The sequence below is a fragment of the Gobio gobio genome (genome assembly GCF_949357685.1).
Source record: "Gobio gobio genome assembly, chromosome: 15".
Classification (NCBI taxonomy): Eukaryota; Metazoa; Chordata; class Actinopteri; order Cypriniformes; family Gobionidae; genus Gobio; species Gobio gobio.
Window position 1 is genome coordinate 16623532 of NC_137108.1, and position 13994 is coordinate 16637525.

The window sequence follows — 13994 nt, forward strand, 5'->3', positions numbered from 1 at the left end:
GATTCGGTACAGCAGTTTTACAAAATTGCGTTTTATTAATTTTTATTCAACAGTGGTTTAATAAAAAAAAATTGTGTCTGTCCTTAAATTAATTCAGTTATAACTAAAAGTTTCTTAAAGATAATGCTGTAAACTATATAGGGAGCCCTTACATATTGCTATTAAAGATTAACAACAGAGCCCAAACTATTAGCCTAAATTAATTTGCTATTTATTTTTAGATATAATAATCAACACTCATAAGCTTCACATAAGGCAGTTTTTGCATTAATATCTAAATCTAATTATTATTATTTTTTGATTTATTTGTTGAAATATAATCATTTAGTGGCTGTAATTTTCATGACAGGTTTATTTAAACATACATTAAATAAACAAGACATCACTAACAGGCTAAGTGGTATATAATGAATATATATAGGCTAATATAACGAATATATCTAGTGCATGTATTCAGTGAAAGAGTTAATCTCTCTAGTGAACTCACAGCTGTGGACACTGAATGACTTCTGAGGTAAATGTGATTCTACATGACATTGTTTGTTTACAAGCTGTTTTATTGTCTTTCCGCGGTTGAAACACCGATGAAGCGATTACACAACATATGATACGTTTCAGGAAGTTATAATGTATCCTCAACATACCTTTAAATATTCATTTCTTTAGAAGAGATGATCGCGTTCACTCGCGCGCCGCGCGCTGCCGCTTGAAGTTGAACAGATACGCGTATCAGTCACGTCACATAATAGAGCGTTAAAACGGCATTTATCGTTTGAATTTCGTGATAAAATGGACTGAATACTTAATATGTTCGTGTTGGAACTCGGATTGAAGTGTGTTCCGCGCTTTAAACAAGCCGACTGTTAACTGTTATAGATTACATTCATAACCGTTCTGTACACGCGCGCACCGTACCGAAAGCCCGAAACGTTAGTTCGTCTGTTTTCAACCGATTTATGAATAAGAACAGAAAATTACCGCTCCACTTCACATGCCCAATGGAATTTGAACTTGCTTTGCCAGATCACGATTGGTTGGTGTATACATGACAAACGGGCATTGGTGAATTGTGTAATACTTTAAAATATATAATAAATAGATTTGTAATTAAATCAACACATTAGCTCTGGATGAAAAAAAATATTGGTTTACTTTTTTTCCCGTAAGGCCACACGCTCTCTGAAAGGACCATATTTGGCTCGAGAGCCGCTTCCGAACAGAGGAAAATCAGCTGTCAATCAAAGCACGCAACCCATAGCAACGCGTTATGGCAACGCCTCAACGGAAATTGTCCGACTTTTGAGCCGTTCATTACTATTGTATACATTGTCATCAATGTCATGTTATAATAATCACATTTATTTAGTTTTATTGACCACGATATTATCATTGATATTTGTCTGAGAGGGGCACTTTTGCTTAATTTTGAAAAAGGGCAGGGGCTCGAGCACCCAAAGCCCCCCCCCCTCTGCACGTGCCTGGACCAGGATGCTGGCGTTGCGGGGCGATCTTACACTGTAAAAAAAATTCAGGTCTCCAATTGAAAATTTTCTAGTGAGCGATCATCTACATTATTCAGTTGGCCAAATTGAATTTCTGTGAATTGATGCAATTTAATTCAATTCACATTCAATTTGGCCAGCTGAAAATTTTAGATGTGATCGCTCACTAGAAAATGTTCAATTGGAGAACTGATTTTTTTTACAGTGTAGGATGACAGCATCTCTCCCAGATATCATTGTTCAGGTAATCTGATATTTATACAGATTGCTAAATTCTTGGTTTACCCATGGCTTAAATACAGTTTTATATTATCTGTCATACTTTTGTATAATGTGAAGTGTCTGGTATAATTTCTCTCATATGCTTCCAGAGGTCATATATCCTTAAAAAAAAACAGTATCCTGAAAAAGAGACATTTCTTTTTTTCTTTTTTGCTGAGTTGACCACAGTTGTATTTCCATATGCAGTGAATGGGGTGTGCTCATTCTCAGTCTGGTTCCGCAGGGGTTTGTGTTCTACATTTAAAAGATGAGCAGGAATGAACTCCCTGCTCATTTCCAAGGGTGTGAAGATCAACATATCTACTAGTTAAGACACATCTACAGATAGGTAATGTAAAGCAAGATTATGATTTGAATTCATAAATATGATTAATCATATTAAATATGATTTTATTTGAATTTGAACTTATATATAACTTTTTTAACTTTGTCAATACAAATACTTTGGATCAACAAAATTACAAATTAATTGGATAAACACACTAAATTAAGTTTAGTGTACTTAAAGTTTTTTTGAATTGAATAGTATACTGCATTTTTATATTTTGCAATTTAATATACTAATAAACATAAAATTAATTACAGTATAATATATAAGAAATATTTGTTTTTATAAATTGAATTATCTGCATAAACATTTGAGAAATTGAACTGAAAAATTTACAAGAATTTCAGAATTAGAACTTAAGAGAGGGTATTTTGCTTCTAATGTTTAATCGACCTATTCCAGAATAGGTCCCTAAAACTTTATTTTAAGTTAGATTTTTAATCAGATCTCTCTACCCTAAACTAATTTTTTAATTGTTGAGTTAAAAATACTTGCTTGTAAAATATTTGTTTATTATTTACAACATTTAGTTTAAATATAAAATGTTTTATCTTAATTGTAATCCCAATTAATTCCATTAAGTAAATAGGCCCATGCATACATGATATCAGATTTATAATTTTTATTCAGATTCATTTAATTAAATTCATGTATAATTTTTCCTTCAGTCATGGAGAGTAAGCTGATGTTTTTGGTGGTTTGCGTGATTTGCTGTGCAGTATCTTGCATTAAGGCTGATGAAAACCTATCAACACCAACAAATCGGACTGTAAGAATACCATTTACTCTTTTTTTACAATTAGCTTACTCGGTTCAGAGAACTATTTTTTTCCTTTTAAACAATGATGGATGAAAGAAATTTAGGGAATTGATATTGACAAAGGCATCCCTGGCTTTTTCTTTCTGATTTTTCTTATTCATAGTCCAGAATCACCCGCGATGAGTGTGGAAAAACCAAACAGTGTGTGGACAACCCTAAAGGATGTGATCCTTCAGGTAGCTCTCAGTGTTACTTCACCTCAGTTGCCTTATCCAACATCAGCCTCACAGTTGAGCTCAGTGGCAACTCTACTGGTTATATCGCTTTAGCAATTGGAAAAACATCAAATGTGTTTCAGGTATGCAAAGCACATTTAACAACACACATTCACGCTTCAATGCCTCTGTGGACCATATAATTCCTTAAAGCAAAGAAAATACATGTAGCGTATAACTTCAACATTTTTTATAAATTTACATTATTTACATTACATTAAAGACTTTTACACTTTAACACTTTTATTCAGCAACACATTAAATTGATTAAACGTAACAGTAAAGACCATTATAATGTTAAAAAAGATTTCTGTTTCAAATAAATGCTGTTCCCTTTCGTTCAGTCACTACGACGTACGTTAGTGACTAACGAATGGGGGGTTTCGCTTAGAAGCCAATCATCTTCTTCGTATTCAACAGCGCCCAATGGCAGTGCCAATGCCATGGGCATGCGGAATTTGCATGCGTAACTCCGCCCCACCTCGTGGGTATATCAGGAAGTACGCTGGCAACATCGCATTATGTTTCTGCTTTGGAGCCAAGAGGATCTCTTCACTCCTACAAGCCTGATCTGAGTCTTCGACAGCTTTCGAGACGAGCAGCTTTCCAGAGGCGTTGGTGTTACGGCGCGTTCCAGTGATCATCATACTGCCTGCCTGCTGATCTGCGCAGTGGTCCGCTAGACAGCTGGTGTGTGGTCCCTGGGCGCTTCGGCGTTCTCTGCGAGGCTTTCCTCTCATAAAAGAGCTTACACGTGACGCGTCCTTTTCAGGATGTCTCGTCCGTGTACTTCTGGGTGTGGTCGGTTGCTTTCCTCCTCTGATGGGCACGAACACTGTCTGGTATGTTTGGGCTTTCAGCATGCTCAGACAGCGTTCGTGGATGCGTCATGTTCTCACTGCGGGAACATGACCATCGCAGTGTTGCGGTCAAGACTCCATGACCTTCGTACTGAAGTGAGAGTCCCCTCTACCACACCCCGATCTACTGAGTCCCAGAGGCCCAGTACTTCGGCTGGTGGTCAGGGTGACTTGACGGTTACGGTGTGGAACAAAGCCCCGACGCTCATGCCTCGGGCCACACCCCCGTCTTGCACATTGCAACCCGCGAGCGTTCAGATGCAGATCGCGGGGCCGGCTCCGGCCCCCCCGCGCATCTCGTTTGGCGCTCCGGAGGAGGATGCGATGTCGATCACCGCATCACAAGGTGGGCTCGAGTCCTCTGGAGATGATGACTCGGCTGTGCTGCCGCCTTCGGGCGTGCCAGCATTGCCCGAGTCAGATCCAGAGCTGAAAGCCATGTTGTCTCGGGCAGCCGCGAGCTTAGGGATAGAGTGGAACCCTCCGCCCTGTCCCGAACATTCAAGGCTCGATGATTGGTTTTTGGGGGCCCGCGCTGACAACCGTCAGTCCCCGCCCTCAATACCTTTCTTTCCCGAGCTGCATGAGGAACTCACGCGGTCCTGGAAGTCCCCGTTGTCTTCCCGCGACCGTTCGGTGGCTTCCTCCGCCTTCTCCGTCCTCGATGGGGCGGCAGCTAAAGGGTACACTGGGATCCCTCCAGTTGAACGTTCTGTTGGGATGCAACTGTGTCCTCAGAGCGCTTCAACCTGGCGTGGTGATCCTAAGCACCCCTCCAAAGCCTGTCGGTTCACATCAACCTTGGTGTCGAAATCGCACAGAGCCGCGGGGCAGGCTGCCGCTTCGCTGCATGCCATGGCGATCCTCCAGGTCTACCAGGCCAGGATCCTCAAGGACATGAACGAGGGTGGAGTTGCACCGACCTCGCTCTCCGGGCGACGAAGGTGACCGCACGCTCCCTGGGTCAAGTGATGTCCACAAATGTGGTCCAGGAGCGTCACTTATGGCTGAACCTGGCCGATATGCGGGACACCGAGCGGACCCGGTTCCTCGATGCCCCCATATCCCAGGCCGGCCTCTTCGGCGGGGCGGTTGAGGACTTCGCCCAACAGTTCTCAATCGCCCAGAAGCAGACTGAGGCTATAAAACACGTACTGCCCCGGCGGCCAGCTGCTGCCTCCACCCAGCCGCCGGCACAGTCGCCTCAGTCTGCTCCACGCCGAGGACGCCCTCCTAAGGCTCCCGCCCCTCCCACCCGGTCCAAGCAGCAGCCTTCACCCGGGCCGGGTCGCGGAGGAAGCCGTAGGAAGGCGTCCAAGTCCCCTCAGGGCGCCCCGCGCCCCGCTAAACGCCAGGCCAAGCGGCGCTCCTGAGACGGACGGCTCAGGGATGGGAAATTCTTTCGAGGAGATGGTAGCAGGACCACTCCTTCCCCCGGTGGAGGGCCGGGGGAGAATCCTTTGTTCAGCTGCTGGCCCCCGGGTCAGCAGCACCCTATGTTGGTCAAAGAAAGAATTAACACTCCCATCCCTGAGCCCACAGAGTCCGGTGAAGACGGTGCGCGCCACCCACGGGTCCCGCCACTCGCATCCCACTCTGTCGCCAGCCTCCTGGCAGAGCAGACCCCAGTGGAACGTGCGTCCTTCCCTGGTCTCCTCTGTCAGGACGCAGCTGTCAACCGTGCCCCCGCACCGGGACGCCCCACAGCCTCCCATGTCCGGGCCGGTGACGCTGCATCGCTGCAAGCCCACACCGGGTACGTCTGTACACCGTATGACCCCGCTGGTGCAGTTTCTGGATGTCTGGCTTCAGCTTCCAGGGCTGTCCCGCTGGGTCGAGCGGACCGTCAGGCGCGGCTACGCGATTCAGTTCGCGCAGGTTCCTCCCTGCTTCCGGGGAGTCCGTTCCACCATGATCGGGGCCAACGCCCCCGTCATGCGAGCGGAGATTGCCACCCTACTGGCGAAGGGTGCGATCGAACCTGTCCCTCCAGCCGAGATTAATTGCGGGTTTTACAGCCCGTACTTCATTGTACCCAAAAAGACCGGTGGGCTACGGCCAATCCTGGACCTGCGCGCCTTGAACCGTTACCTTCACCGGTTTCCGTTCAAGATGTTGACAGCGAAACGCCTTTTCGAATGCGTTCGTCCACACGATTGGTTTGCAGCGATCGACCTGAAGGACGCCTACTTCCATGTCTCCATTTTGCCTCGACACAGACCGTTCCTACGGTTTGCTTTCGAGGGGCGGGCATATCAGTACGCAGTTCTACCATTCGGGCTATCTCTGTCCCCTCGCGTCTTTACGAAGATTGCCGAGGCAGCCCTTGCGCCCCTTCGGCAGCACGGGGTTCGCATCCTGAACTACCTCGACGACTGGCTCATACTGGGTCACTCTCGAGAGCAGGTTTGCGGACACAGAGATTTGGTGCTCCATCACCTAGCCCGTCTGGGCCTTCGGGTCAACTGGGAGAAGAGCAAACTTTGCCCCGCGCAGAGGATCTCTTTTCTCGGTATGGATATCGACTCGGTCGCCATGTGCGCGCAGCTTTCGAGCGAGTGCGCGCAGTCTCTGCTGACTTCCCTTCGACAACTCGAGGGCAAGAGTGCGGTTCCACTGAAACACTTTCAGAGGCTCCTGGGGCATATGGCATCTGCAGCCGCGGTCACGCCGCTCGGATTGCTTCATATGAGACCGCTTCAGCACTGGCTACGCGATCGAGTCCCGAGATGGGCATGGCGGTCTGGCACGCTCCGGGTACAAGTGACTCGGGCCTGCTTACAGACACTCACCCCGTGGTCGAACCTCAGTTTTCTACGGACCGGAGTGTCCTTAGAACGAGCTTCCAGGCATGTTGTTGTGACAACAGATGCATCATCCACGGGCTGGGGTGCCATGTGCAATGGACAAGCAGCCGCGGGCTCCTGGACAGGACCCCAGCGCCTTCTGCATGTCAATTGCCTCGAGTTACTGGCAGTACGGTTCGCCCTGCACCGCTTCCGAGCGTTGCTGAGGGGTCAACATGTGCTAGTCAGGACAGACAACACGGCCGTAGTAGCGTACATCAACCACCAGGGCGGTCTACGCTCCCACCGTATGTCTCAACTCGCCCGCCATCTCGTTTTGTGGAGTCAGAAGCGCCTGAGGTCCCTTCGTGCTGTCCACATCCCTGGAGACCTGAACTGTGCAGCCGACGAGCTCTCACGGTTTCAGCCTCTCCCCGGAGAGTGGAGACTCCACCCCCAGACGATCCAGCTGATATGGGAACGGTTCGGCGACGCACAGGTAGATCTGTTTGCCTCCCAGGACTCTTCCCATTGCTCCCTGTATTATTCCCTGACCGAGGGCACCCTCGGCACGGATGCACTGGCGCACAGCTGGCCGTCAGGGCTACGCAAGTATGCGTTTCCCCCAGTGAGCCTTCTTGCACGGGTACTGTGCAAGATCAGGGAGGACAAGGAGCAGGTCATTTTGGTCGCCCCGCTTTGGCACGGCCAGACCTGGTTCCCAGAACTCTTACTCCTTGCGACAGCCCCTCCCTGGCCTATTCCTCTGAGACCGGACCTCCTTACTCAGAGACGGGGCACCTTTTGGCACCCGCGTCCAGCGTTCTGGAAGCTCCACGTGTGGCTTCTGGACGGGACACGGTAGGTTTGAGTAGCCTTCCACCTGCGGTGGTCGCTACCATCACTTCCGCTAGAGCTGAGTCTACACGACGTCTCTATGCGTTGAAGTGGAACCTCTTCGTCACATGGTGCTCTTCCCGCCAAGAAGACCCCTGGAAATGCCCGATCGGGTCCGTGCTATCGTTTCTCCAGGAGGGGGTGGAGCGAAGGCTGTCTCCCTCCACCCTTAAAGTGTACGTGGCCGCAATATCTGCCTACCACGATCTCCTGGGAGACAAAAAGGTAAGTCAGCACGACCTGATCATCAGGTTCCTGAGGGGGGCGAGGAGACTGAATCCTCCTCGCTCTCCTCTCGTTCCCTCTTGGGACCTCTCAGTAGTCTTAAGTGCTCTGCAGAGGCCTCCCTTTGAGCCTTTGCGGTCGGCCGAGATTAAGTTCTTGTCTATGAAGACAGCTCTGCTGACCGCATTGGCCTCGCTTAAGAGGGTCGGGGACCTGCAAGCATTTTCGGTTGACGAAGCGTGCCTTGAGTTCGGGCCGGCTAACTCTCACATGATCCTGAGACCCCGGCCCGGATATGTGCCCAAGGTTCCTACCACTCCGTTCCGAGATCAGGTGGTGAACCTGCAAGCGCTGCCTTTGGAGGAGGCAGACCCAGCCTTGGCATTGCTCTGTCCAGTACGCGCGCTCCGCGCCTACGTAGACATGACGCAGTGTTTCAGGACCTCAGACCAGCTCTTTGTCTGTTATGGTGGAGAGCGGAAGGGAAGTGCTCTCTCAAAGCAGAGGTTGTCTCACTGGTTAGTGGACACCATTGTTTTGGCATACCAGCAGCAAGGCCGACCATGTCCCCTTGGTGTGAGGGCACACTCCACCCGGAGTGTGGCCTCCTCTTGGGCTCTAGCGCATGGCGCCTCGCTAACAGACATCTGCAGAGCTGCAGGCTGGGCGACACCCAACACATTCGCCAGATTCTACAATCTCCGAGTGGAGCCAGTGTCCGACTATGTACTCGCCCCTACGGGTGGCCGGTAATGGGCCAGGCTCAGGTGTCTTCGCTTGCTCGCCATTCCACTCCAAGGACTGGATACGTGCGATATTTTCCTCAGGTGAGCTCCCCGAGAGCCCTGAGCTCCACCAGCACTGCTTACGCCGACATCAGTTCAGTCTGCCCTTTCGAGCCCAGACCCTCATGTCCGGCCAGGTGCTCCGTGTGCATGGTTCCCCTCCGGCGACCCCCACACGAGTATTCCCACCGTAAGCCTCCTCAGTGAGCAGGTGTCTTTCCCTTGGCAAGTCCCTGCCACCCCTAGGGTTAAAAATCCACCTTCGGCTGGTACCCTAGAGATCTTCCATATGCAGCCCTCAGCGGGTCATATGTGTATTCTCTAAGTCCTCCCTACGGTAGGCATCTTGGCATTCCCTCACTGGGATATGCTTCCCAGTGTACCTTGGTAATCCTGTGTTAAGTGGGAGTCCTACGGCCTTAAGTGGCGGGTCTCACACTTACGCAGGGCACTGGATGACAGCCGAGTGGCGTTGTTGAATAGGATCCCCCATTCGTTAGTCACTAACGTACGTCGTAGTGACTGAACGAAAGGGAACGTCTCGGTTACGTATGTAACCCTCGTTCCCTGAGGATCCCACAAGATCATCAACATTGATGATAAGAACCATTAATAAACAACAACTAATTGAGCACCAATAATTAATAACATATAATAATTTTCAACGGCTCTGCTGCAGCCTATCTGGTTGCAGCAGATAAGCTGCAGTCAGGGGGGAGTCAGGGGGGAGGGGGAGAGGGGATACAGCTCCTACAGTAATTTGAAAGTGATTGCAGTACCAGTTTTGGCCACGATCCTACATACAGTTCCTTTAAGACGCACAGTAAAAAATTAGCGTGGGCAGGTTTTTTTTATTTATTTATTTATTTATTTATTTATTTATTTATTTTTGGCTGACCTTAATTGCATATGCATTTAGAAGTTTCCCTTTCAGATGCAACATTTATGTGAGGAGTTTATTTAAGTTAATCATGCAATGTTTATTTTTATTTAGAATGCCAGAGGAAGACGTTATCCGAACATATCAAGCATGTTATTCTTTATTTGCTTCAACTCTATGCTAATGCCTTGGTAGATTGCGTTAGTCATTATGGAAATAATCTGGAATTTCATTATGGAAATGCGTCTGTGTTCTTTCATTTGCAATTTGTCGATATAGATCACATGCAGAACTTTCAACTTGCATCGGTGCTTTCATTGGATTGCGTTCTAACGCTACAAATGTATCTTTGCCATCACAGGGAAAAAAATATATGAAACTGTTATTTTAAATTATAATTAAACTGTACAATATTATTTATTGTTTTTATTGTATTGTTGATCAAATTAATACAGCCTTGGTGAGTACTTTCTTGGAAGAAAAGAAAAGAATAAAATAAAATAATCCTTCAAAAAAAAAAAAAACACATTTTGATTAATCCAAACTTTTTTTTTGTCTGGTATATTAAGCATCACAAGATAATATATATAGAGAAATATCTTTAGCTGGAATATATATTATAATATACATTCTGGAATCTATATGATAAATATATGATAAATATAATTTGGTAAAGCTATAACAAGTATTATATCGACTGAAACAAATGGGATCAATCATAGGCTAATTTTTCTACAGGAAACCAATTTACTATAAGCAATAGTAGCTTTTTATATTGAAAGGGCTGATATTTGTTGTGAACATGGAGCAATACACAACTGACAAATGCTTTTGTTGCTTGCTTGGAGAATTAAAAAAAAAAAAAAATTCATTAACCTTAGCGAATGGGGAGAAGAACATTGGAAGATTGGCATAGAAGAGCTCTTAGAGGCACTAGGGGATGAGTATAAAAGCTTCCAGGCCTGATGGCCTCCCAATGGAAATCTATAAAACATTTGCAGGGAAACTTTTACCACACTTACTTGAAATGTTTAAAGGTCCCAAGGCGTGGATTTTTTTATTATTATTTTATAATGTTTCTTGAGTTGTACTTATATTGTCAGTATGATTTTTACATCATAAAATCTGATATTAGCCCTCTGGCTTGAATGCTCTGTTTGAAGGGGCGTGTCTGCTGTGAGACTTTAGTGAAAATGCCCAATGTTGTGATTGGCTGACATCTTTGCATTTGAAATGACTATTAGATCTTGTGGCGAAGGGGTCGTGGTTTAACGAGATCTGCACACACTGCCAGTGCCAGATACCCCTTTTCCACCAAGGCAGTGCTGGTGCTAGTTCGGAGCCAGAGCCTAGTTTCAAATCAGTTCTTTGTGTTTCCACACCCAAAGCACCAGCTCAGAGCCAGGAAAAGTGGTTCTTAAGTAGCACCAAAACATTGCTGGGCTAGAAGTAAGAACCGATTACATCAGACACTGGGAGCGGGGTCAACAAGACGAACACAAACTTGAGATCCGGCATTTTTGAAATAGCAGCTAACACCTGCTGCTCATTTGTAATCTCCATCTATACAAATTACGGCGAATTGCATAAATGCGATGGATTCGCTGTGTATTCATTGTGTTTTGATGCCGATGTAGGATCGTAAAGCCATGTGAATCAATAGTAACGCAACGTTTGCATTGTTGATGGAAGGCTTGTTCGCAGCGGTGCTGTGCAGACTGATCACCGTATGACAACGCGTCCAGCGAGAGCATATGACTCCTTACGCTTTTGATTCACTCATGCGTTTTTTTTTTTATATCATACGTGGATCGGTCTGCGCAGCGCCGATGCATTTCGAACAAGCCTGGTGTGTTTGTGTTTCCCGCTGCCTCGCTCGCGTTGCTGAGAAAGATGAGACGTATACAGTGACGTAAGACCTGGCTCTGTTGTGGCTCTCAGCATGTGGAAAAGCAAACGGTTCTTAGAAGGCTCCACAGTCGAACCAACTATGAACTGGGACTAGCACTGACTCTGAACTAGCACCCGGTTCATTCTGGTGGAAAAGGGGTAAGAGAGAGAGAGAGACGGAATCGTAGACCAGACGGAGAGCTCTGGAGAAAGATTGCTGAAAAAAGTTTTATTGTACTGAGTTGTTGTGAGCGCAAGTTTATTTTGCTTGTATCTGTGAGTTCTGAATAAACACAAGTCCCAGTCACGCCGACCCTGTCTTCTTCCTCCTTATTCTACGAACTTTGTAACATGTGGAACCACTCTCGAATACTTTTACTAAGTTTTTTTACCATTACAGCTGTCGAGCATTATTTTTAGATCTTTTCCTATCACATGAAAAGCTGCAGTGAGAAGCATTGAGTAATGTTACACAGACTGTTTATCGCGTGAATGCAGTGATCTTGTCATTGCAACATGTTTTCTCTCACAAAATGCTCTGACCACAACTAACAGCAAACACGACATCTATATTAAGTGATACAGTAAGAGCTTCGTTGTGCAGTATAACAGCGTCATTCATTATAACGGCAGTTTGGTCAAGTGTATACACTCGCAACGTGTGATTGACAGATCCAAACATTATAAAGAGGGTGTTCTTTGATCGCTAATCTAGCATCTAATCACAATTTAAATAACAGATTTGTTTCATGCTACTAAGAGAAACGTTGATCATTTAGTCACTGGCTTGATTCACGGATGCATAAAAGATTTATAAAGAAAGTCTGTGTGAACTTGAATAATTAGCTACATCAGAAATCACTGATCACAGATCAGGCATTAATGAACACTGTTACTCACTGTTTGTGGCGGTGCTGTCGAATCCATATCGTAAAAGCCTGTGCTGATATTGCGAAACGGAATCCATTTTCTCCTAATTCTCTGGGCGAGCAAAGCAGAGGAAGGGGAGGTAACATTTCCCCGTATGTCGACATACAGGGAAGATTCCAGATCAGAGCTTTCATTTTCTCAAAGGCAGAGCAGGACACCCAGAACTCGGTTTACACCTATCAAAATTTCTAGCCACTTGGGGACCATATACAGGCAGGAACTCATATTAATGTTAAAAAACCTCATAAAATGAAATTTTCATACCATGGGACATTTAATGAATCATTTGAACCTCTTTCATTGAGAACAGCACTAATATCTTATCTTTGTTAGCACACATTACAGACATTATAGGGTGAACAATTAATCAGTGCAAGTTAATTACACAGAAGCAAAAAAAAATTGTTGTTTGCCTTGGTAATCTTTAATCAAAATCTGAAAAGTAACTTCTGATCTGGATTGGCGTTCCCTTTCCAGTGACGCCATATCCGCCATATCCATATCCTTAACCACTCCCCTCCAACCGTTAGTCTGATATGAGCGAGAGATGAAGAGGAGGAGCACTGAAGTAAAACCCTGCCCTCTATTCAATATGAATCCACAACAAGGAAGCTAGCAGCAGACCATTTACAAAAATGAGTATATAAAAACATTTGGAGACAATTTTAAACAAAAAGGTGAAAACCCATAAATAATATAAAAGGTGAAACCCCGTAACATATAGCAATATGTAAAACCAGCTTTGGATCTTTTTTGTCATTTTGTAATTAAAATGACGGATAGAGTAAAGTATTTGATGTAAATTCCAAGACTACCAGTGGACTAGCCTGCACACAAATTCAGATACTCAGAATTAGGAATGTATCTGCTTTCTTTATAAATCAATATTTTCAAAAAATTTAAGTTTATAAGACAGTATGTAAAACTATGTGAAAACGTATTTATTAGGCCACTCAATCAAAATGGTAAACACAACTACAAGCCAAGTATATTAAGAATACTTAATTATCCTTTTAATCTTGATCAAAAGATTGAGAAGCCTACATGTATACTCTAAAAAAAAAAAAGTTCTATATGGCACCAAAATGGTTCTTGGCTCATAATCATAGGGGAACCTTTTTTAGTGCTATATAGCAACAATTTTGGTGCTTCAGTGGTTCTTCAGCGGTTCTTCAGAGGTTCTTCACCGGTTCTTTGACTAAGGTGCTATATAGCACCTCTGAAGAACCACTGAAGCACCAAAATTGGTGCTATATAGCACTAAAAAAGGTTCCCCTATGATTACGAGCCAAGAACCATTTTTGGTGCCATATAGAACCTTTTTTTTTTTAGAGTGTATAGTCTAAATATACTTAGACCTTTCTGTCAGTATAAGTCAAGTATACTTAAAAGCAATTTTAAGTAGAATTACATCAAGTATATTTCTGAGAATTACATAAAAAGTAGACTGAAAGTATACTTTCTTATTTTTAGTTTAAAAGAAGTATGCTAATCCTTTTAGTAAGGGTGGGTACCCTTTATCATTGTAGTGAAGTGAAGTGAAGTGACGTGTGGCCAAGTATGGTGACCCATAGGCTACTTGGAATTTGTGCTC

At 45.1% G+C, this 13994-nt stretch overlaps 1 protein-coding gene across 2 annotated transcripts in view; it reads left to right on the forward strand.

Annotated features, from left to right (window-relative positions):
* Nucleotides 1-2022: 2022 nt before the first annotated feature.
* Nucleotides 2023-13994, forward strand: part of LOC307138868 (uncharacterized protein) — a 29830-nt gene continuing 17858 nt past the window's right edge. Inside the window, exons 1-3 of one of the 2 annotated variants that reach the window (XM_079837538.1) lie at nt 2023-2112; nt 2781-2881; nt 3036-3230. In XM_079837538.1, the coding sequence (XP_079693664.1) occupies nt 2783-2881; nt 3036-3230 (294 nt within the window). In that variant the 5' untranslated portion in view covers nt 2023-2112; nt 2781-2782. The remainder of the gene's footprint in view (nt 2113-2780; nt 2882-3035; nt 3231-13994) is intronic. The other variant, XM_079837539.1, reaches the window with a different exon arrangement.